General features: G+C 36.0%; 1 protein-coding gene across 2 annotated transcripts in view; it reads right to left on the bottom strand.

Moving 5' to 3' along the window:
• Positions 1-26,269, bottom strand: part of LOC125657636 (antiviral innate immune response receptor RIG-I-like) — a 30,037-nt gene extending 3,768 nt beyond the window's left edge. Inside the window, exons 1-14 of one of the 2 annotated variants that reach the window (XM_048888328.2) lie at positions 25,266-26,269; positions 23,293-23,430; positions 15,381-15,722; positions 14,860-15,177; positions 11,253-11,627; positions 10,469-10,674; positions 10,125-10,306; positions 8,721-8,916; positions 7,909-8,071; positions 6,884-6,979; positions 6,334-6,494; positions 5,310-5,448; positions 4,653-4,892; positions 3,710-3,877 (exon numbers count right to left, since the gene is read on the bottom strand). In XM_048888328.2, coding sequence (XP_048744285.2) covers positions 3,710-3,877; positions 4,653-4,892; positions 5,310-5,448; positions 6,334-6,494; positions 6,884-6,979; positions 7,909-8,071; positions 8,721-8,916; positions 10,125-10,306; positions 10,469-10,674; positions 11,253-11,627; positions 14,860-15,177; positions 15,381-15,722; positions 23,293-23,430; positions 25,266-25,716 — 3,175 coding nt within the window. In that variant the 5' untranslated portion in view covers positions 25,717-26,269. Of the gene's footprint in view, positions 1-3,709; positions 3,878-4,652; positions 4,893-5,309; positions 5,449-6,333; positions 6,495-6,883; positions 6,980-7,908; positions 8,072-8,720; positions 8,917-10,124; positions 10,307-10,468; positions 10,675-11,252; positions 11,628-14,859; positions 15,178-15,380; positions 15,723-21,720; positions 21,755-23,292; positions 23,431-25,265 lie in introns of those variants that run through there. The other variant, XM_056149218.1, reaches the window with a different exon arrangement.
• Positions 26,270-26,480: the final 211 nt, after the last annotated feature.

Below are 26,480 nucleotides of genomic sequence, written 5' to 3'. Positions count from 1 at the left end.
AGGACCCGTGGCATTCACACTTGATGCCGAGTGTTAAACAGGGAATTAACAAAAAGTAATATAATGTAGTGATATCATGCTTCAATAGCTCTCTTATTCTAATGTCTATTATCTTGGATATCAAATAAAACCAAGTAATATTTTGTGTGTAGCGAGGAGGGGGTTATTTTGCATCAAGCTCTGAGTTCACCGCTCATTTAACAACTACAATTATTTTCATAATGACCGCTTTAAATACAATCCACTGCACTACACCATATGCTCATATGTTAGATATTTCTACATTATGAGTGATAATTGATAGTCATAAGTAATTGGAACATATTTATATGAATTGATATTTTGTTAACAAAAAATAAATAAACTATTAAAAACATATCCGAAACCCGGCTTGATTTAAAGTCGCAATTTAGAAACGCTTTAAAATGTTTGTGTTTCGCATGTAAAAAATTCAAATAATCATCAAAACCAGCATAAATTTCCAGTATCTACATGTACGACTATTGGTATATGTGTTCATGTACAAATAAAAAAACAACAACAACGATGACAGCTGAATCGTGCCCAATTGAGCAGAATTTTGGGAGATGCAATATACCCTTGCACTCATTTAAAACTTAATCTTCTAAATGTGTGAATTACAATGTTCCTGAGAATGTTTACTGTCAAAACACGGGTGATACACAAAATCAGATTGATAAGAACGCGCACAAGTTCAGTAGTTGGTATATAAGTTGAATACAGGTGAACAAAATCGGAAGAAAAAGAACCATTATTAAAATATATGTAATAAACAATGTAATTTACTGATTTTTCCTTTCAGATCAGAACTTCCTATTTCTCTGTTAGTGTTAATTTCAAATAATTGTTTCTAGACAAGGAAATGTTTATGAACTCCAGATGAAGGAGCTTTCAGTTTTACTGTCCTCGGTTTGCTCGGCAAACCACTGCCTACTTTCCAGACTACTTAGAATGAAATTGTGATAAATTTTCACCCTCTTTGGACAGACATATAGCTCTTTTTCTGCCTTAAAATCGACAGGCTTTATGTTCTCTTTCAAATATACTGTCTTTCCTCGATTCCTAAAAATAGCCTCTTTAAAACAAAACGAATAAAGCTTTCGGAAAGTATCTTACTTTTTCATTAGATTTAATATACGATCCCGATAGTTTCCGAAGCTACACGATAAACGATTTTCACGATAAACGGAAAACCTGATACACGCAAAATACGATACACGATAGACCTGATAAACGCAAAACACGATAGAAAACGGAAAACCTGATACACGATAGGATAGGATACACGCACGATACGATAGGATACACGCACGATAGGAATGTCAAGAATAACGTTGCGGGTACTGTACAATGTATCTCACTTGTGAAAGCTGAAAGGCTAATCAATTGCCACACAAAAAGAAAGAATGTAGAAAATGCAAGAGAAAACAAGAAGACAAGGAAATAATGTTTTTAATTTCTTTCAATGTGTATTGAGTAATGGATAAAAAAAAATGGAGTTTTTGAAATAAAAAAAACCCCAAAAACAAGAGATGTTTGTAAAACACATATGCCCCCCATGGTGCAAAATTGAAAAGGGTTATACACACACACATCATTTAATTGAGAGTAGTATCATCAATTCAAAATATTGAGCAGACAATATCTTCCTATGTCAAGAGTGGATTGACCATGTGACCTAAAACTCAATAGGGGTCATCAACTCCTGAAGATGTACCAGTGTACCAAGTTTGATGTCTGTCAAGCAAAGGGTTCTCAAGATATTGAACGGACAGTATATTCCTATGTCCAATTTGACCCTTGACTTTTGACCATGTGACCTTAAAATAATTACTAGTCATCTTCTCCTGAAGATGTACCAGTGTACCAAGTTTGATGTCTGTCAGGCAAAGGGTTCTCAAGATATTGAGCGGACAGTATATTCCTATGTACAGTTTAACCCTTGACCTTTGACCACGCGACCTCAAAATCAATAGGTGTCATCTTCTTTTGAAGATGTACCAGTGTACCAAGTTTCATGTCTGTCAAGCAAAGGGTTCTCAAGATATGGAGCAGACAGTATATTCCAATGTCCAGTTTGACCCTTGACCTTTGACCATGTGATCTGAAAATCAATAGGGGTCGTCTTCTCCTGAAGACGTACCAGTGTACCATGTTTGATGTCTGTCAAACAAAGGGTTCTCAAGATATTGAACGGACAGTATATTCCTATGTCCAGTTTGACCCTTGACCTTTAAACATGTGACCTCAAAATAAATAGGGGTAATTTTCTCTTGAAGATGTACCAGTGTACCAAGTTTGATGTCTGTCAAGCGAAGGGTTCTCAAAATATTGAACGGACAGTATATTCCTGTCTAGTGTGACCCTAGACCTTTGACCATGTGACCTCAAAATCAATAGTGGTCGTCTTCTCCTGAAGTCGTATCAGTGTACCAAGTTTGATGTCTGTCAAGAAAAGGGTTCTCAAGATACTGAGCAGACAGTATATTCCCATGTCAAGTTTGACCCTTGACCTTTGACCATGTGACCTCAAAATGGATGGGGGTCATCTTCTTCTGAAGATGTACTGGCATACCAAGTTTGATGTCTGTCAAGCAAAGGGTTCTCTAGATATTGAATGGTCAGTATATTCCTATGCCCAGTTTGACCCTTGACCTTTGACCATATGACCTCAAAATCAATAGGGGTTATCTACTCCTTAGGATGTACCAGTGTGCCAAGTTTGATGTCTTTCAAGCAAAGGGTTCTCAAGATATTGAGCGGACATTATATTCCTATGTCGAGAGTAGATTGACCCTTGACCTTTTGACCTGAAAAACAATAGGGATCCTCTTCTACTCATAACTAACCCACATATGAAATATCATTATCATCAAGTGAATGGTTCTCAAGATATTGAGCGGACAACACATGGTCTACAGACTGACCGACCGACCGACCAACCGACCGACTGACAGGTGCAAAACAATATGCCCCCTCTTTTTCAAAGGGGGGCATAAAAATATCCCTCATCTGTTTTTTATGAGGTAAAAAGGAAAAAAAAAAGACTTCCCTCCCTCATTTATTTTTGACAAAACTGACCTGAGAACCAAGTAAATAAATTTTTTTGGCCTAACACGATTTAATTTTTTTTTTATACACACAATGTAACAGTATGTGATATTGGGAATTTCTAGATAAGTAAATTGGGAATTTTGGGTTTTTTTCCCAATTGGGAAGGGTCCGTTTATCGGACCCAATTCAAAGAGATTGACGGCCCTGTTTACACTCAACATATATATATAAAAAAAAATATAACTCATGCTACAGCCACGTAAGTTGAAAAAAAAAATTACCTGCCTGCCTCATCAAAATTTGAAATTTTTGGCCTGAGAAACTACCGTATTTATTCTTTTTTTTTTGGGCCTTACTATTGATCACTTTTATTTCACGATATGATATATTCATTCACGAGACAATGATTTATTTATTCATGAGACATAACTTTTACAAATTATTATTTATAGCAGTAGTCTTTCATATGTAAGGGTTCATTAGTAAGAACTCAATTTTTGCAAATGGCTAGTCTTTGAAATTTGGTTCTTGCAAATAAAATATGATCTACAGTTGATAATGAATTTTATCACATGACAGAGAAATCATCTTGCTAAGTGATTACACTGTTAACAACCAATCAGAAGCGAATTACCTCTTGACTGCACCATGGCGATTTCGTTGGTCACATGATCATACCGCACCACCAGACTGCACTTCTGAATGTCCAGTCCCTCTTCTGCTACAGAGGTAGCTATAATCACCTTGTGGTTCCCCTCCCTAAACAATCTCAGGATCTCGTCCTGCTCTACCTTAGTCATACCTAAAATCAACAAAGATCAACACAAATTCAAGATTTTTAATGACTAGTAAACCTTGAATGGTGTAATCTTTACTATATAAGAATAAATTAATGCAATAAATGATAACACAGCTATTAAGGCAAATTTTGTATTTATAAGAAAAATGTTAGCTAAAACCAGGCCTCGTAACTAGGCTACAGTCAAATTAACTCAGTGCATAGATTTAAATTTAAAACCAGGCTTCATAACAAGGCTACAGTCAAATTAACTCAGTGCACAGATTTAAATTTAAAACCAGGCCTCGTAACAAGGCTACAGTCAAATTAACTCAGTGCACAGATTCAAATTTAAAACCAGGCCTCATAACAAGGTTACAGTCAAATTAACTCAGTGCACAGACTTAAATTTAAAACCAGGCCTTGTAACAAGGCTACAGTCAAATTAACTTGGTGCATAGATTTAAAAGTATGTGGTATATACACACATGGCCTACACAGAGAATAAAACTTCATTCAAACCTGATCATTCATGGCCTAGCTTCCATAGGAAGGAGAATAGTGTGACCCCTTATTTGAACAATCTTGAATCCCCTTTACCTAAGCATGCTCTACATGGCTAGTTTGTTTGAAATTGGCCTTGTGGTTATGAAGAAGAAAATGTGTCAAGGACAAACAGATGCATGAACGCTGGACAACAGGTGATCAGGAAATCTCACTTGAGCATATAGCTTAAGTGAGCTAAAAACTATGTATATACATGTATTCTAAATATTTTGTTTTACAAAAGAAAGCTAACCTCCTCTCTCCTTGTTGGCTTGAACACCGACAAACTGTATAGGGTTCAGAAACTGTAGCTCATCGGTCTCCTTCATAAACGTCTCTATGGCTTTCACCAGTTCTCTCGTTTTGACGAATACTATGACTCTGGAATCTGGGTTTTCTTGAAAGTAATCAGCAATCATGTGTTTCAGGGTTTCCAGTTTTGGGTTCCTGTGTTTAGGATCCACTGTGCACTTTTCCAGCATGTCTTTCGTTTCTGATCAACATTAATGTACCAATCAATGGTAAAATTATCATTTCATAACAAATACAGTTCAACTTCGATATCTCGAATACCATGGACATGTCAAAGTGATTCGGAAGTTCCAACCACTTATTCTTTAAGTATTTACCATCAATATCTCGAATCCTTGGATATCTCTTCTCGGTCCCATCGAGTTCGAGATAATGAGGTTTAACTGCATGTCAGAATTATCTGTCATTTAAGATACATATACAATTTTCACACCCAAACTTTCCTCATTCTGGCAAAGGGGTGATTTATTTATAAAAGTTTTATGAAATACAAAAAGTTTCAAATGGTCTTTTGTAGCACATGTACATGAAAGCCGGGTCACATACAACGCATTGATACACGAGATATAAATAAAACATTGTATTTTCTATTACGTACTGTCGAACATTTTCTTCATTTTGTTTTCTGTATCGTCAGGAATGACCGTCTGTTCCCACTTCTTCGTTTCTTTAAGGATGAATGTCAGGGCATCGGTTGGACGTGCATCTTTGTAGATGATCAGTGCCTTGTTATAAAGCTGTGAGAAAAACTAAACAGTCAATTTATATCTTCTGTGTGGTTATTTTGATCTCTTCAAATAGCTTCAGTGCTAAATCACACTACCCGAGAGAATGTTGCATTATATTAGCTGGAGAGTTTAACCTTCAGACATAAAAACAAGAGGCCAACAGGTCTTATAGGTCACCTGAGTATTAGTTAAAAGTATCACTAATCCACAGGCCTTATCAGTCACCTGGGTATTAGTTAAAAGTATCACTAGCCCCGAAGGCTGCAAAATCTATTAAAGATCCCTTATCTTAAGGGTAATAATTTTCCAGTTCTGTATATTTAAGCTGAATTCTAATATTCAGCAGCAGTATAATACAAGATGTTTTCAAACTTTTTACTATATACTATATCACCAAAGATTGGCCTCAACCTGATATCTGAATTGCTACGGGGGGTTAAAACATTTAAGCAGAGGACTTTATGTACAAAAATTTTCGACACCAATATGACAGCATTATTGCTTTAAAGAAGAGGACTTGTGATCCATCATAACAAAGTATTTAAATGGTGGACCCTTTTCTGCTCCTCCTAATATTCATTTTACTTGCCTAACCTACAACATTTTATTTGAAACAAACTTAAACCTAAGTTTATTTGGAACAAACTTAAGTCTAAATCATTTTATTTGGAATAAACTTACACCTAGTACGTCATTTTCTTTTGATCAAACTTAAACCAACATCACTTTATTTGGAACAAACTTAAACCTACGTTTATTTGGAACAAACTTAAACCTAAATCAGTTTATTTGGAACAAACTTAAACCCAAATAATTTTATTTGGAAGAAACCTAAACCTTAATCCTTATATTGGAAACAAATTCACACTTTTGACATGTAAACAGAAAACTTACATCAAGATATTTACGACAGGTGTCGAAGAATCGCCCGGCTGCCTGGTCTTGGATCTTGGCCGTCTCCCTCCATAACATACTGACCCACTGTGTGTACTGGTCAGATCCCTTCTCCAGGGGAGGCTTTATCACAGCATTAGCATTCTTGACCAACTTCACATCTGTATCAAGATTCAATTCTTCTTACATTTAATACAGCAATTCATGTTAATGGGTTATAACATTTGGTGCAGATTTCACTAATAAATAATAAAAAAAATCCTAATCTGGACCAAAATACGTTACAACCCAATGACATAATATATACTTTAGTTTTAAATTGTAATTAATGTGATTTACATGCTTTTAATTATATTTTTGAGCATTTTAAACGAAAAACACCAAGTGTTAAAGATGTTTAAATGCTAAATATGTAGCAAATTATGTTATTGAAAAAGAATGTACATGGATGGTGCTAAGTCAATGAAACAAAACTAAATTGTGTATCCACATTACAAAAGAAATATGGCATTAATCAGTTGAAAACTAAGCCACATATTTCCAGACTTACAGTTTGAATTCTTCATGTGCTTCTCGGTAGCGTCCATTAACTTCTCCAATAGTGTTCCAAAGTAATTCTTCTCTCTTTTTGCCACTTTATAGATTCCTACAAATGAAACAGCACTAGTTAGTACACTCACACATTCGTACCTATAATGCACACTATTAAAATCTCTGTAATTAGTCAGTACCCTTCTCATTACCATTTTGCCTACAGAACACAGTGCTAATTAGATGAAAACTTTTTTTGCATGCATTTTAAGTCCAAAATCTAGCCTTAACTACTGCGAGATAATAATTTCTATATATACAATATTAGCTATTGTCAGAAAAATCCATTCTTACATAATATGTGGTACCCCCCCCCCCCCCCCTCTCAATCATACTCTGTCCTCTTTATAAAAACTGTAATTTGCTGATCACTCGATATAATTATTATCAAGTGAAAGTATTAATTGCAGGAAAATAAATCTCAATATTATGGTCCTTCAAGCACAGTACTTAGAAATGACAAGTATGTACTTTATTTAGGAGTGGTAACAATAAATACTGAACACACACTTTAAGGAGGAAAAATACATCACCATAGAGGTGGAAGTCCTTTTCAAACATAAAATGACAATATAAATATCAGCTAAATTTACAAATTCATTTGTCTAGCTGGGTAGCTCAGAAGGTTGACACATTGACTATTGATCTGTAGGTCAGGGGTTTGAGTTAAGCACCGATTCTAATCTATTTTTTTCTCAAATTACTTTCTTCTAAAACTGTATTATTTTAACTAAATAAGGCAAATTTGAAAGTCTTCAACTTCGAAACATTATTGTACATTTCACCCACATCTGATTTCTTTGGTGTGTTATTCTTCCTTAAATATCTGATAAATCATTAGCTATATACTTTTATTGGGTCAAGTACACAATAAGACAAAAGTAGTCCCATTCACACATTCAAAATTACAAGCACTATTTCATTCTTATTTTTGTACTTGAGCCCTTTTGTTTGAATATTCCAATAGATATCACTAGTATGTACTTTGTTTAGGAATAGTGACAAATTTAGCCAGTTCCAACCGGTTCTCTGTCACTGTCACAATCACTTCAGCGTCCATATTTGCCATCACTTTCTCAATGTGACGTTTGACCTTGTCATCTTCCGTAGACTTCCCCGCCCCTACAGAAGCTGTCAACCCGACAATCTGTAATTTAATAATCCAGTTATAATAAAACTCCCTAAAACTTCCAGAAAATAAATTTTACTCTAAATTTCAGATTTTTTGACCCTGGAGAAAATCATGAACTTGACCATTATAATATTAGCATGTCAAAACAGAGCAATTTGGCCAACCAGTAAAATTACTTGACTTCAAATTTTGGCCAGGGGTTTCCACACAAAAGAAAGCAATTAAGACTTTGAATGAGATTATCACTATATGAAGCAAACCATAATCACTGTCTGCATATTGTAGTTTCATATTTGTTTCCTTGCTTTTACTGTAATTTGTTTGTGGTTATTTCAGAGGTATTGCAATATTTGAGGCGAGGATGTTTTTCCTAAGAGACATGCATTTGTGTTACAGTACATGCATGTTTAACAATGTACTACCACACATCAGGTCATAGGGAGTACATAATGTCATTTGAAATGTTGGTGCTTCATTTTTTTTTTTTGAGGGGAATTTCAATTAATGCAATTATTATACATATGCACTTTTCATTTTTAGCGAATTTTCATCATCAGCGAAAATGGCCAACATTTCCAAAATAGCAAAATTACCCAACTAAACAAAACACATTGAAAAACCCAACAATCACTGCATTACTTGATCTGATAAGATGTAAATATACCATGGGTAGATTTTTAGCTTTCTCATCGTCCTGAAATTTGATGTCCAGATACCGGTTCATGATCATGTTGTAGGAGTGGTTGTCATTGGCGTGATGACATTCATCAAACACCAGCAGTGAAAAGTCAGTCACATTAACCGTACCATCTCTAAGTGCATTCAATAGGATCTGGGCTGTTACAACCAGCAAATCACGCCTGCTCAATACAGGAAAAAATACGTACAGACATTAAAGTTAAACATTTACAATTTCCTTATCAGACAATTAGACTTCCTTCCTCTCCTACAAAATAACGATGTTGACATTTTCTGAAGAGAGGATCTTTAAATTATGTATTATTTGGTTATTCATGATCATTATATAATTACAAGTGGTTTTAGAAACAACCCTTGTGAATCAGCTTTTGAAATCACTTTCTTGTACAGCTCAAATTGTCCCTCTGACACTTGTGTAATTTGTTCACTGTGAATTTTGACCAACCCAATATTGTCTTTTCCCCCCTTATTCTTCACATTGTGCAATCCGACATCCTCTCTAATCTGACAAACTTTCTATCTGAGAGTCGGATTAGACAGGTTTCACTGTATCTTTTTACAGTCCCTTCACATTTTCTCAAGCATTTAATTACTGTACATCTGGTACACGAATCATTTAATTTTGAATTCTTTAAAATATGGCAAAGTACAGTGAAAAAATTTGATGAATGTATATTTGATAAATGTACTTGACTGGAAAGTCAGTTCGTCATGGTCATTGTCTATTAAGCTGAACAATGTTTACTTTATTTTCAATATACCTACAGGACATTTTCCTCACATGGCACGCCCCTAGCTATGTAGCATGCTGTGTGTTGTTGTGTCACTGAATGAAGTGTTGTTACAATGATTGTTGTCAAATCTATGACAAATTTTAAAAATTCAAATTAATGGGTATTTGGCAAATGGTAAGGGAATCTATGAAAATTTAAAAGTACTGAAATAATAACAGCATTAAAAAAGCATGATTTTAATTTCTTCCAGTATTTGAACATTGAAATCAGTATTTGAACATTGAAATCAGTTTTTGATATTCGGACCTTATAACGACTACTTGAGTAAATGGCTACTCATTGAGAACCCAAATTAAAAATCGGATTGACAGAGTGACAAATATTGTAATTACAAGTATGGCTGTGGAGGATAAACACATCATCTAACACTGAATATCCTATAGTTACCTTTCTACTCATTTAAGCTCTTCATCCTCTCATTTCTTTCTATATCAATTCTATCCTAACCTTTCTATCCTCTCATTTAAGCTCCTCATCCTCTCATTTCTTTCTATATCAATTCTATCCTAACCTTTCTATCCACTCATTTAAGCTTCTCATCCTCTCATTTCTTTCTATATCAATTCTATCCTAACCTTTCTATCCACTCATTTAAGCTCTTCATTCTCTCATTTCTTTGCGATTCCCCGGTAATCACTTTGACTTTACAAGGGAGATAAGTCATGCACTGTTTGCCTTGTTGCTCAGCCAAGGCACTTTGCTCGACCAAAAAAATAACTTTTGGGTGTCGTCTGGACTTTATTTTCTCCATATGATCCTGTAAAAAGACAGTTCAAAATCAAGACAACATAGTTCTGATTTGATGCTATAAAATTCGTCCAACAAGAAATCATAAACTTCAACATTGGACTTTGTTCTACTGTTTTAACCTTTAATGTGCTTGTATTTTCTTTACAGAATGTCTCATTACTACTTGTACCTTGATAATATACAGTGCCACGTGTGTTTTTCCACTCCCGGTCGGAGCCACGATGACCGAGTTCTTGCCTTCAAGAGAAGGCCTGGCCAGCTCCATCTGGTAGCTTCTCAGCTCCAACTTCTCTTTTGGAACAGAAAGATCTTCCTCATCGTCCGAGTCATCCAAGTTGACCCGTTTATTGGATTCCAGTAGGCTTGCACCCATACCTGAGGAAGAAGAGGAATTTGTATTTTCTATTAAACAGGTATGGCTGGTAATATGGAACAGTTTAATTCAGATCACTGCATTGGAAGTTATATTTGTGGGTTCTAGAGTTTGCATCCCCCTCCTCTATTTTTGCAGCTAACTGTAGGTGCTTAATTTCAAAATATATTCTAGGGAAAAGAATTGAAGCAAGATGTGTTTGTGATTTGAAAGTCTATATCTCTTATGGCTTAAAGATATGACCAACGTTAATGGTTTTTGAAAATGTCCATAAACTAGGTCAAAGGTCAATGGTGTAAAAGATACGACTAAGGTTAAAGTTTTTTGCCACAGATAGACAGACGGATGGACAGATAAACAAATGAACTACAGGGATTCAGAAAAGATCAGGTGAGAAAAAACCTTCCGTAAAATTATCACCTCTATGTATCAATTGATTTTGTAAGCATTTCATAAAACATGTATACATGAACTTCCTGATATGATTTTTCTAAAGATGTCGTTTGAATGTTGAAATAGATCTGTTAGTAGTACGTTACATTGACACATTGAAGGAAAGCAATGTATATGATTCACTTACTACTGTTGATGATGTTTGGACGACTTGTGGTCGATTCCACCTCCCTGTCCAAACTCTGACAGACATTTCTGACAGCCAGCGAATCCACGCCTTGCATGCTAACCATCTCATTATCTGTGCTGGACTGTAAGCTTGTCTTGTCTGTTGTGGAGAGCAGGCTTTGGTTATTTGTGTTCGACTGTAAACTCCTGTCATCAGGGTTGGAGGATGCATTTCTTCTGTCCACTTCCTTCATGTTGGTCTGTTCAGTTCTCCCATGACTCAGAGATAAAGAATTATCAAAATTGTGAGCCAGCTGAACGAACTCAATATCCAGACTTTCTTGCTCCGAGTTTCCACTCAAATTGTTCACAGATTCATGAGCTTCAAATGTCTCTGTTAAAACAAATAGGATACTATAATAGAGTCCCATGGGCATCAATGCTTACCAGCTAATTCAATTACTCAAAAATATGCCTCTTATGATTATGATTAAAAAAACCAAGAGGCCCATGTGCCACATCGCTCACCTGAGTCACCTTGGCCCATATCTGAAGACTTTCCATATATATTTGAATGTAAAACCTTAGTCCCTATTATGGGCCCAACTACCCCTGGAGGCCACGATTTTTGCAAACTTGAATCTACACTATGTCAGAAAGCTTTCATGTAAATGTCAACTTCTTTGGCCCAATGGTTCTTGAAAAGAAGATTTTTAAAGCTTTTTCCTATATTTGTATGTAAAACTTTGACCCCCCCCCCCCCACTTGTGGCCCCATCCAACCCCCCAGGGGCCATGATTTGAACAAACTTGAATCTGCACTATGTCAGAAAGTTTTCTTGTAAATATCAGCTTTTCTGACTCAGTGGTTATTGAGAAAAAGATTTTAACTATATATTTGTATGTAAAACTTTGATCCCCCTTGTGGCCCCATCCTACCCCCGGGGGCCATGATTTGAACAAACTTGAATCTGCACTATGTCAGAAAGTTTTCATGTAAAAATCAGCTTTTTTGGCTCAGTGATTCTTGAGAAGAAGATTTTTCCTATATATTTGTATGTAAAACTTTGATCCCCTATTGTGGCCCCATCCAACCCCCCGAGCCCATGATTTGAACAAACTTGAATCTGCATTATGTCAGAAAGCTTTCATGTAAATCTCAGCTTTTCTGGATTAGTGGTTCTTGAGAAGAAGATTTTTAAAGTTTTACCCTATATATTTGTGTGCAAAACTTTGATCCCCCCCCCCCCCTTGTGGCCCCATCCTATCCCCGGGGGCCATGATTTGAACAAATTGAATCTGCACTATGTCAGAAGTTTTCATGTAAAAATCAGCTTTTCTGGCTCAGAGGTTCTTGAGAAGAAGATATTTCCTATATATTTGTATGTAAAACTTTGATCCCCTATTGTGGCCCCATCCAACCCTCAGGGCCCATGATTTGAACAAACTTGAATCTGCATTACGTCAGGAAGCTTTCATGTAAATCTCAGCTTTTCTGGATTAGTGGTTCTTGAGAAGATTTTAAAAGTTTTTCCCTATATATTTGTATGTAAAACTTTGATCACCCCTTGTGGCCCCATCCTACCCCCGGGGGCCATGATTTGAACAAACTTTAATCTGCACTATGTCAGAAAGTTTTCATGTAAAAATCTGCTTTTCTGGCTCAGTGGTTCTTGAGAAGAAGATTTTTCCTATATATTTGTATGTAAAACTTTGATCCCCTATTGTGGCCCCATCCAACCCCCGGGGCCCATGATTTGAACAAACTTAAATTTGCATTATGTCAGGAAGCTTTCATGTAAATCTCAGCTTTTCTGGATTAGTGGTTCTTGAGAAGAAGATTTTTAAAGTTTTTCCCTATATATTTGTATGTAAAACTTTGATCCCCCCCCTTGTGGCCCTATTTTACCCCCAGGGGCCATTATTTGAACAAACTTGAATCTGCAATATGTCAGGAAGCTTTCAGGTAAATTTCAGCTCTTCTGGCACAGTGGTTCTTGCGAAGAAGATTTTTAAATGACCCCACCCTATTTTTGCATTTTTGTGATTATCTCCCCTTTGAAAGGGACATGGCCCTTCATATGTAAAAACTTGAAAGCCCTTCACCCAAGGATGCTTTTGGCCAAGTTTGGTTGAAATTGGCTCAGTGGTTCTGGAGAAGAAGTCGAAAATGTGAAAAGTTTACAGACAGACAGACGGACGACGGACAAAATGTGATCAGAAAAGCTCACTTGAACCTTTGGTTCAGGTGAGCTAAAAACTTCGAAATATCCAAAGATTCAAGATATTGAGGGTAAAATACTTAAAGAATAAGTGGTTAAGACTGCTGAATCACTTCGACATATCCATGGTACTTGAGATATCGGTGTTCTAAATCTGAAGTTCAACTTGTTGTGTAATACTTGCACTTGATTGACACTTGTGACCTAGATTATTCTAGAGTTTGATGTTATCACGCAGTAGAAAGATGACGTAATGCTTGAATAACTGTCTTTCAAGAATGTACCAGAAAATTCAATCACAATAAAAATACACTGTAAATTTTTATGATGTTATGCTCTGATAGAATAGCAATTACGAATTTGAATTATATTACTGGGAACTAGAAAATCAGAAATTTAATTTGTGATTGTGTGTAGATTTAGCTCGGCATTGGACAGTATTTTGTACCTCTCTAAGTTAGTATTTTGTTATTGTTATAATTTTCTTTAAATTGTTATTGTAAATACCGTATATACTCGCCTATAAGTCGGTCCGCCTATAAGTCGGTTGTATTTTTTAAGGTTATTTTGTAGGAATTTGTCACTGACCCGCTTATAAGTCGGTACAAATTTTTGTCAGAATCGGCTGACATTTTACTTATGTTTCAAATAATATTTTGAGAAATTAATAATTATGAGGTGCTCAATATCCAAGCCATATCTGTTTGGGGTTTAAATGCATCCCTTGATCTATTATTGACCATGATCCCTTGTTTACCTAAGCAATTATGGTCTCCTAATTACCAGTACCTGACACCGTGTTTACTTAGTGGCACGCACCTTGCGAAAACTGTTATTGTGGGATTCTGGTATAATTCATTGTATCAACAATAGAGTTTTTAAGAGTCAAGAATGATAATCTAAATTATCTGTTAACAATATTCAATCTTTTATGAAATATATTTCAGCTGGTATACATATGAATATTTCAATATTAAATCGGGTTCGTAATTCAATTTTACCGATATACGATAGATTAGTTGAATTGAAAGTATTAGTTACCGGTATGTAAATAATTTTTAACTAGATGAAAATATGTAAATACTTGTACTTTATACATAATTTTAAAATACATAAACAATACAATATGTCTAGATATTTGTGAACAATAATCATCTGTGTGGCAGTCCATGATGATCGTCGGGGTTGTTTAAAAAACATTACGTTACGCCGCCCAGAAAAATACCAATCTTCTTAGGACGCGCCTATAAGTCGGACATAGAGTTTTGGACCAAAAATTGACTCCCAAAAATCCGACTTATAGGCGAGTATATACGGTAAATCTTACTTGTTGTTAAATTGCCTTTGTAAGTAAATTCTGCTGTTGGGTTAATTCTGACCCATAACAAACTGTATTATTACTAACCAGACAGATAGTTTTCCTTAATGGAACTATTTTTGTCCTGCTCCTCTTTGTTGGGGGACACCGAGTTGTGAGAGAACTCCCTCTCCAGCTTGTCAGACTTTGGTCCCCCTGAGTTGTGAGAGAACTCCCTCCCCAGCTTGTCGGACTTTGGTCCCCCTGAGTTGTGAGAGAACTTCCTCCCCAGCTTGTCAGACTTTGTTGCTTTACTCCTTTCCTCCGACTCCTCTCTCTGATATTTCTCCAACATGGAACCTTCGTCCGCATTAGACTTCGAACTAGTCATGTGATCCTTGCCATCTGGAAACTTTTGTTGTCTTTCTGCCATATAAAAAAAGCTTTCAAATTTGACCCCACAAAATGACATTATTTCATTAATTGTATGTACATACATCATCTAAATGGCATTGAGGAGAACTTATAACTTAAAATAACATTTCTGTATTTACCATTACCCCCTCCTCCGAACCAAGAAATTATTCTCGAATTCATATCGTTAACAAAAATATTACTATTAAGCTTACTCTCGAGAAATGAGTCGTCAATCACTCTCACAAGTTCTTCGTACTGATGATTGCACAGAACATCCAAGAAGATGTACAACCAGTCCCGTTTACAACGCCAGATATTATCAATCAGTATGATGGTTGCTGAAGATTCACCATTGTTTTTTTCATCAAGCAAAATTGCATCATAAAATTCCTTATTCAGGACTTTCCTTGCATACAGTTCAGGAACAATTTCACTCGGTTTCAACTTTTTGTACAGCTGGTGTGCAAAAATGTCAATAAGACGGGCCTGTGTTGTGAATGTGTCTGTGTGAATTATTTCTTGTTTCTCCAGAACTTTTGACACATACTCATAATCTAAAAGAAAAATAAACCTGTTTAAAATATTTTTGTTTTAAAAAAACAATTTTCCTGTGAAAATGGTATTTATGCATATCTTTTATTTAACAAGTACAATGTACCAGCAATTTAATGCACTGAATTAACAAGAGGCCCATGGGCAGCAGTTCCTAGCAATAAACATGCAACCTTGAGGAAAACTATGATTATACCAGCACCTTGGTTCAGATTTTTTTCTTCAAAGAAAACCACTAAAAATTCATTATTTAGTTAATATTATCTCCCCTTGAAAAGTAGGATGGCCCCTCATTTGAACAAACTTCCGCTAACAAAGGATGCTTTGTACCAAGTCTGGTTGAAATTGGTCAGGTAGTTCTGTACAGGATTTTTAAAAGTTGTTATGTATTTTTGCTATTATTTCCCTTTAGAGAAGGGCAATGCCCTTAATTTCTCTAAACCTAATGGTACATGTAAATCCTCTTCACCCAAGGATGCTTTATGCCAAGTTTGGTTGAAATTGGCCCAGTGGTTCTAGAGAAGACTTTATAAAAAGTTGTCAATGCATTTTCACTAATATCTCCCCTTTAAGACAATTGTGGCCCTTTATTTGAACAAAAACTTAATTCCCCTTCACCTAAACAAGAGGCTCATAGGCCTTATCAGTCACCTGAATACTAGTGAAAAAGTATCACTACTTCCATGGGCTATGAAATCTAGAAAAAATCTCCTGTTCTGAATATCTAAGCTAAATTCTAATGTTCAGCAACAGTATAAACAAGATGTGTTCTTAAAGGTCATATGAAACGATATCCTGAAGAAATTGAGTTATGTATGGAAATTCATTAACCAAGGTTTATTAAACAATAATTCATAAAATAATTTTTATTCAATGCATTATAACGTCATAACAGCTGATCAAATCTACTCGATCACGAAAATGATTTTGATGATCGCGGCTGATCTCCCTTGCTGATGACGTCAAAAAGACCCCACTGTGATATAAACATCTAGGCCTTGGTATAACTAAGTATTAACTGTATAGCTTTGAAAAATGCCACAGTGTGCTGCATTTAATTGTAGTACATGTGTTAGGTTGTAGAAGAGGGTGCATATATAGCTCTTCCCAAAAGATACCAGATTTAGAAGAAAACAAGAGGCCCATGGGCCTAGAATCGCTCTTCTGATACATTGTAGAACAGGCAAAAATTCTCACTAACCAAGATTCATCAATTAACAAGGTTTTAAAGACCTATCACATGATAGTGTATGAAGGGGATATCATACAGTACACTATTAGATAAGGCAATCAAAATAATTACAAAATGAATCTGAAAATTTTAATGTAATTGTCCAAAAGTAGGTCACGGTGACCTACCTATGGTCGACACACTGAAGACTCAAGATGCATCAACTGACAAGTCAAATAGTATTCATATATAGCCGTCAAATTCCAAAAGAAGGCCACAGTGACTTACTTTTTGGTCGACACACTCCAAAGACTCAAGATGCATCAACTGACAAAGTTTGATATTTGAAGTCAAATAGTATCTGAAATATTCAGATATAACAGTCAAATTCCAAAAGTAGGTCACGGTGACCTACTTTTTAGTCAACACACTCTGAAGACTCAACATGCATCAACTGAAAAAGTTTGATAATTGTAAGTCAAATAGTATCTGAAATATTGAAATATAGCCGTTAAATTCCAAAAGTCGGTCACAGTGACCTACTTTTTGGTCAACAAACTATGAAGACTCAAGATGCATCAACTGACAAAGTTTGATGATCCTAGCTTTCATAGTGTCCAAAATATGCATCTAAAATTGAAAATGTGAAATTTGAATGTCTGCAAAATTCAAAAAGTAGGTCACAGTGACCTACTTTTTTTTTTTTTTTTATAAATATGTTTCGAGGCCTCTAGATGCATCAACTTACAAGGTTTGATGATTCTAAACCTCTCGGTATCTGAAATAACAACCTAAAATGTATTCATAAATAATTAGCCATAAAATTCAGAAAGTAGGTCATGGTGACATACTTTTCACATGACGCACTTCAAGGTCCCATGATCCATCAACTGACAACTTTTGATGATCATAGGCTCAAAACTGTCCAAGATATGCATCAAAATCCATTTAATAATAATTACCTGCGAAATTCAAAAAGTAGGTCACCATGACCTACTTTTGAGACAACATGATATTAGGTCCTAAGATGCATCAACTGACAAAATCTGATGATCCTAGTCCTTACATTAAGCAAAATATCAAAGTTTTAACAAAACAAAATTTAAGGTCAACTTTGAAGTGACCTTGAGACCACACCCTTTGCCCCAGGATGATGCCTTGAACAATTTTTTTATCTACAACCTATCCTCATCCTTATGCATAAGTTTGGCGATAATTTGCCCAGTGGTTCTTGAGAATTTTTTTTAGCAACCACTACTTTTGTTTGCATTTTCCTAATTATCTCCCCTTATTAAAGGGTCACAACCCTAGTTTTAGTATAAATGAAAGCCCTTGGGCCAAGGATACCCTGTGACAAATTTTACAAAAATTGGCCAAGGGATTCTTGAGATATAGCCCTTTTTCCAAAAAGTTGACGCACACCGCACACCAGACATATGATTAGCTCTTTGAGCCAGCTAAAAAAGGAAACTGGGATTGCCATTACAGATTTTAGAATATTTCATAAATGAAATGTACACAAGTTCATACGACTATCTAGAACTAATCTTTTTAAAATGATAGTTAAACTTCAGTATCTGATGGCATGGGGTCTTGAAATCCACAGGCATCTGTAAGATGTATGGACAGTACCCCCCCCCCCCTTCCATTCTGATTTTTTTTTCCAGCCATAATTTCTCCAAAATATTTGGATTCTCTGTCTAACCCATCCCAATTTCAATTTATGCAATCATTTGACTTTCCCACCTTTTGTAAGATTTAGAGATTAGCCTCAGTTCTACCGGTTTTATTGTTACCGGTAGATGGCCAATCTCTAAAGCTTACAAAAAGTGGGAAAGGATTACATAAATCGAAATTTGCATGGGATAGACAAGGAATCCATGCATTTTGGAGGAGAAATTATCCCCGGAAAAAAAAGTCAGAAAAGGAGGGGTTAGTAGTGGCCATACTTCAGGTGCCTGTGCAGTGTTGACTTCTTCAATATCATTCTCTGTTGAAGAACGTTATTTGCATGCCGTGCATCATTCCTGACTGGTTTAAACTGATATTGTTGAACCACAAAATCGGGAAGTTCGTCAGAAAACAGAAATTAGTCCATATTCGTTAGATGCAGTGAGATATTTCGTTGAACAAAACGGTAGGCCTACACTATTTTCTTTGCATTGTTTACATCGATGGGTCGTTGTGATATGTCACAAACACACAGAATCAAGAACGATAAGCGGGTAACAAATCCATTCTATGTACAAGTTTACAGCTTTATTTCTTATCAATCCAGACAATAAATTTTTATCAAACGCTATTTGACCTTCAGTCATACCCATCTTTATGTTTTTAATTAAAAGTAAAATACCATTGTTAGAAATCGTTTCATATGACCTTTAAAATTTCACTGCCCTCAAAAGTGCATACACTGATGAAAGGCTTTAAATAATAGGTGTATTAACATTAAAATATCAAAAGATATGACTAATTTGGACTCATCCTAAAGTCATAACCCTGGGTTATGAAATTCACCATTTTTTGTACATCCTTTTCTGCTATCTCTAAGTATGCATTTAGATTTTATACAGTATCAGCAAACTAACACATACATACTATATACTAAAATTGGCCCTACCCTGGGGTCAGAACCCTTACTCTGGAGAAAATCAAATTTACAATTTTGGTAAAAGACTACTTGCTCTATCCATTTAGCACTATATACCAAGTTTGTCTCTGCCCTGGGGTGAGAACTCTTACCCCGGGGATCATGAAATTTAAAATCTATGTCCCCCTTGTTCCAAATATGCTTCATATCAAATATGAAAAGAATTGGAATAATAGTTATCAAGAAGAAGTTAAAAATGTCTATTGTTCACACATTTATTAACTGACCATTTTGGCTCCACCCTGATACCAAAACCCCTACTCCTGGGATCATCAAATTTACAATTTTGGTAAAGGACTACCTGCTCTTTTTAAATATCTATTTACTAGTGTCAATATAGTATCAACCACACTAAAGAAGATGTTATTTAAGTGTTTTACACATTAACACTATATACCAAGTTTGGCCCCGCCCTGGGGTCAGAACTCCTACCCTGGGGATCATGAAATTTACAATTTTGGTAGAAGCCTTCCTGCTCTCTATCACCAATCATTTAGTTTTTCTTACACATGTCCAGTTCTTGAGAAGAAGATTTTTGAAAATTTATCAATTTTGGGCAGTTTTGCCCCGCCCCCAAGGCTAGAGTTGGGTACCGCAGAAAATAAAGGTACCGCGGTATACCGTGGTATTTGCAAAATACCGCGGTACATACCACGGTATACCGCAGATTTAATCTTTTAATTGTATGATTCAGTTTTAGTGGATTTTAGTTGTGATTTATTGTATATAATGAGCTGTTATTAGTTTATTGATTGTAAATTGCATTTAATTTATTCAAATATAAATGATAAGGAAAATATCTTATTTAAATCTTAAACCAGTTAACAGAACAAAAGTTTAATCCAAACGTATAAGTATATCGTACATACAATATAGCAGTGTCTCTGTATCATGACTAGAATCGACTGTGACTAGACTACTGACTGGAACGATTATAAAAATAATTAATAGGGGGAAACCTGTGGATTTTATTTGACACGATCTCAAAGTAGTCTAGAAGTTCTTAGAGTCGCGAATGACGAGAACTTCTACATGTAGAATACGCCTGTCCACTTCTCTAAAGAGAATAACGAGAACATGTGCGTATGAACGTGTTCTTGTTCTTCTACCACAATTCCTCAAACCCATTAAGTCGGCGTTCAGAATCGGCAGGAATTTGTACTCGCGCGATGAACAGTTGTTTCGAACGCACAAGTCTGCATCTGCCATTTTATTTTATTTTTTACTTGGGGTTTGCCTTATAGCCGGAAATGGTATCCGACCCGAATAAACCAAACAACATAAAAACAATTTTTATAATCTACCTTATATATTAAAATAATAACTTAATGAAATGTTTTCTATTATTTTTTTCTTTAATTTTGATTTGTTTTCATATCATTAATAATCAAATCATCGCGTTTTATACTTCGTATGTTTTACCGATTGTGTACAGTTATTAGACTTACCTTTCATTGCATCACAATGAGGGAACGATGTAAATAAAGTGAGTCACTGCGTACACAAATTTCTTAAATTATTTTTTCTTCTTTCAATTTTATATTTTCGTTAAGAGTTATCAGACTTGAATATACCGGTATTTCGCCTCGTGTACCGCGGTACATACCGGTACCAGAAAAATACCGGTACACCGGTATACCGGTAATACCGCGCACCTCTACCCAAGGCCCAAGGGCCAAGGGGTGCAGGAATCCTGAAATTTACAATTTATGTTCCCCTTGTTCCAAATATGCTTCATACTAAATTTGAAAAGAATTGGAATGATAGTTATCAAGAAGAAGTTAGAAATGTCTATTGTTCACACATTTAATAACTGACCATTTTGGCTCCACCCTGATACCAAAACCCCTACTCCTGGGATCATCAAATTTACAATTTTGGTAAAGAACTACCTGTTCTTTCTAAATATCTATTTACTTTCATTTAAATATAAGGAATGAAGCTAATTTTGACCCATGTTATACGCACACCACACTTTATAATCCGCGCAGGGTGTGTATATATTTTTTAATTACAATAATTTTTTGTGACATTTTACACATAATTCACTTGCATTCTATATCGTTTAGAACTACAAAAAATCTTGGGGAATATTACCATCATACTATTTCTGTTTTAGAGCAGGCATATTTTGGAAGTTTCTGGTTGTTGCAAATAAAAATATGAAAATGTAACAGACCAGACCGGGATTCGAACATGGGTCCCCTGAATCTTTAGTCAGGTGCTGTACCAACTGATCTATCTGGCCACCGATGATCGAATCTGGTTGACTGCTACATTCCTCCCTCGTTAAATGTCTTCACACCTGAAGACATCAACCCAGGATCTTTATCCCCTGGCAAACATTTTCACCTGTCAGTTCCAAGGGCTGATACATGTATTTGGCACCAAATGTAACAAAGGAGAGGAGAAAATCTATGGTTGCAGGGCTAGAAGCTAACTTTTTGTGTCACCAGTCCAGCCGGACTGATGGGGTATAATTTCAACCAGTCCGCAGAAAATTTTACCAGTCCAACAGAGTGTTCCAGAAATAATTAAACATATTTCGTTAATGTTATTAAAATGAAATCTAACTCAATATGCCTCAGACAATATTGTAACACTTAAATGTTTGATTTATATTTACAAATCAGATTCGTCTGATATCTACATATCGAAGCATGTCAAATGTGTGTATAAAATTTCATAAGTATAATTTCCAAAATGATGCTTTAGAACATTAACCAGTCCCATCGGACTGACTAAAACAAATGTCAGTCAGTCTGCCAGACTTTCAACCAGTCACAGACTGACGGGCATATGTAAATTTCGAGCCCTGTGGTTGGACTGGGAATCAAACCTGGGACCCCTGCATTACTAGTTAGGTGCTCTAATCACTGAGCCATCCAGGTCGATATCCACGATGCGCATAGCCCAAACTACTACATTCCTCCATCCTTTAATTTGTTATCCATCTCTAAGACACACAACCCAGATTTTTTTGCCCCTGGCAGGACTTCCACCTGCAAGTCCAGGGTTGGTCAATGGCACCAAATGCAACCGAAGGGAGAAAATGCAATGGACCAGACTGGGATTCAAACCCAGGCTCCCTAAATCTCTAGTCATGTGCTCTCTCAACTGAGCTATCTGGCCACCGGCGATCAAATCTTGCTGGCCACTACAACTATAACGTCAGCTCTTATGTATTACAATAAGTTGTATAAATGGACATTACTGTAGCAAAGAAGGAGAGAAAAATCTTTCGAACAATCAGGTATCGAGCCTGGGACCCTTGCATTACTAGATAGGTGATCTAAACACTGAGCTAACCAGGTCGATATACAAAGTATGATAATAATACAATATAGAATTTAGACCTATTTCAGAAATCATACAAGAACATCTATCAAATTGAAAAATAATTTTAGAGAAAATGTCAGAAACGTTGCGCATGTCCTAGAAGTCATTGATACAAATGAACTTCTAAGGAGAACACACCACACGCAGGTTATTTCACCAATGACTCGACGGTGACTGGGCCTAATGGGGGGGGGGGGGGGGGGGGGGGGGGGGGGGGGGGGGAGGGGGGGGGGGGGGGAGAAACAATCATATTGCATACCGAATACTTGTTTTTTTTAATGTGAACATGAAAACATTACATGTCAAGCATTACGATATTTCACAGCTGAAAATGTGAAAAACATGCTGTTATACATACAAGCATTACGATATTTCACAGCTGAGAATGAGATAAACATGCTGTTATACATACCAGCTTCTTTTATAGCATGCACAAATCGGTTCCATCGATCAGGAAAATGTTTCTTTGTTTCCAAACAGTTCAGGAATTCTTCCATGCCAGCTTTTGTTCCATCTGTTTTTGAAATAGTTTTAATCCTAGTCCTTTCTCCTGTACATTGAATTAGATAACATTAAAACCTCACAGCATGTCATTGTGTCTGCTACATTGCACCTCAACAGAATAAATTGACCAAGCTCATTTTAAATTATGCATTAAACATTACATGTAATACTGCATTTAACTTGATTTATTCATAGAAGTTAATTCAGCTCCAGATCTTAACACTCCTGCTCCTTGTATCACAAAATGCTTGGATCTTATGCATCTTCAACATAAATATACATACATGTGATTCTAGCTGCAGATCAGCAGGTAGTTCTCTGGGATAATGTTGGGACAGACCAGAGAGTTTCCGATCTGCAGCTAATTGCGAATTAAGCATTTCACGATATCAGGCGTGTGAAGTGCCTATAACATAAAATGCCTGTCAGAGTTTGAAACTAACTCTTTATTTCACCAGTCCAGCCAGATTGATCAGATGGGGTCCACAGAAAAAATTACCAGTCCAAAGTTTTTTTGTTTTTGTTTTAGAAATTATTAAACATATTTGATTTGTTTTCTTCAAATAATGGGATAACTCGATATGCCTCAGGGAATATCGTATCCAGGGTTTGACATTTACTTTTTTGAGCAACTAGACCAGTCGGGCTACTTCAAATGAATTTTACTAGACCTGACCTTACATCCACTAGCCCTGACCAATTGTACAGAAAAAAGTGATAGTTTCTCCATATTTAATTACTTACTTCTAATGACAAACGTTAAGTTTGAACTAATCCTTATTTGATTGTCTCAAAAACATCAGTCTCGTCAATCAATTTGATATGCTTTAATTTTCAAACACATTTTCTGTTTCGTTAAATTCTACTCGGCACGGGAATTCTTTAGTCCATTTAGAATAAAATTATCTCAACCGGTTTTTTTTTTAAATTTCTATTTCATAAGCCCTGCTTTGTTTCTTCCCAACCTTTTCCTTTTCTTTCTTGGACATCTTTCCTTGAGGACGAGACGTCGTATTTAAATATAGAGACATTCCCGCACATATGTCAACACCGAAAAATGGCTCTTTACGACGTAATTTATTAATTTGATAAACACTTTCTTATATTTAATTCAAATAAACGTTATTTTTTAAAATGAATTCAATTTATATCTATTTATCCGAAACATAACTTTACACCCGTCATCGAACAGATGTCGTAAAACATCACTTCCGATTGCGACTTATGTATTAGAAATAGAAATAAAGATTATGTCATCACGCGGTTCAAAATTGCTCACAAACTCTTTACAATCTTATTGTTTTAAAGTTTCTTGTTTATTTTTTCAACACGACCAGTCGGACTAGTAAATCGACATTTTACCCGACTGGACCCATCATTTAGTAGACTCGGTCGGTCGGACGTGCCTTAGTGTCAAACCCTGGACTATCAGTACTATGTGAAATCTATAATTACTAATCTAAGGTTAATTGAGGTTACTAATAAATTCCCCTGCCCTGGTATCTACAGAGGAGTACATGTCAAATGCGCATTTAGGATTAAAGTAGGTTTTCCAAAATAAATTCTTTGAAAATTGACCAGTTCCATCTGTCAGACAGACTGACTGGTGACAAATGTTAGTCAGTCCACCAGACTTTTGTCCAGTCACGGATTATGGGTATATCTGAATTTCGATTTCTGTCTGTGCTTTGTCAACAGTCACGGACTGACAGGCATATATCTGAATTTCGAACCCAGGTGGCCTAGCTGTGCTTTGCATCGCCGTCCAGTTTGCTTAATTATAATATACTGCTATTATTTAGCTATTAATGTTTACGTTAATTTCCAGGTACATTGTAATAAATCATGTTCAAAACAGAAAATAAAAAGGCTAATGCCCACCTTGGTCATCAAAAATATCTCTCATCTGGGGCAGTAAGGGCAGACAGTCCACACACTTGACAATCATGGGCCTGTATAACCGTATGTAGTGAGGCACACTGTCATCCTCCGGCTCCAGAGAGGACATCATATTGTCCTGACTGTATTCCATACTCAAATACTGCCCCGCTTCTTCTTTCGGTTGTCCATCTTTCAGCTGACCAGAAGTTTGTATGAACTGCTTGCCTGCTCTTTGAATGTCTTCTGCTACAATTTTAGCAGCCGCTTCCTGGTTTGATGCTCCACGTTGTGGCTTGATATCATCTTTTGCAGTAGATTGTTCTTTAAAAAGAGAACTGCCCAGTTCCTCACTGCTTTTTAGCTGAAGACTGTCGGCGTTCTCTGGATGCGTCAAACTCGTCTTATCAAGAAGCGGGGCACTGGGTAATTTAAGGCTCCCTTCGGAATCCATCTGTCATGCAATGTTATATACCCTTGGTTGTCAAAGAAATCACAAGATAAAATTTGATTTTTCTGCCCTTGTTGATAATGAAACTACATTGCAGTTTGTAAATACGCAATTTTAATTCGCTGGAATATACAGTAGCTCAACGCAATGGTCATACTTTCATAGCCGATTCCGTATTCATAGTCTGCTCTTAAGACTATCAATTTCTGGTTCTCTCAGTCTGTTCATTTTCGTGATTTTTTCTGCGATATACACCCAACAGTCACCAAATTACTTCTCTGACAGTTGGTCACTTCCACGAAGTTTTTCCACTTTCTGTTTCGTTTTTTCTGGATTATTCCAAACACCAGTGAATCCTATAATCTTTGAATTGAACATTAAATTTTCTGTTGAAAAGGCTTCATATTCTTCACATACCATCTAGCACCTTCTAAAATTTGGAAACCTATTTCATATTGAACATTTAAATTTCGATATCACGCGATGGAATCTGACGCGACGTCTTGTTAAAATTTCATACAGGTAATCCCAAATCTAAATTTAACACAGGAACGTCACGAGTTTTTTAGCGGGAAAATCCAAATATCAACTTCGTCGCAATTCATTGCTGAAATTTCAGCTTGCGACGATGTCAGGGCCGTAAATTACATGGAGGCGGAGGAGGCAGCTGCCTCCTCCAACTTTTGAGCCAAAAAAAATTAAAATTTAAAGTTCATTAGAATTTATGTTGTTTCCAATAACTAAGAACATGATACCTCCCTTAAAAA

Source organism: Ostrea edulis, chromosome 9 (genome assembly GCF_947568905.1).
Source record: "Ostrea edulis chromosome 9, xbOstEdul1.1, whole genome shotgun sequence".
Lineage (NCBI taxonomy): Eukaryota > Metazoa > Mollusca > Bivalvia > Ostreida > Ostreidae > Ostrea > Ostrea edulis.
This window is presented reverse-complemented; position numbering and strand designations above follow the sequence as displayed.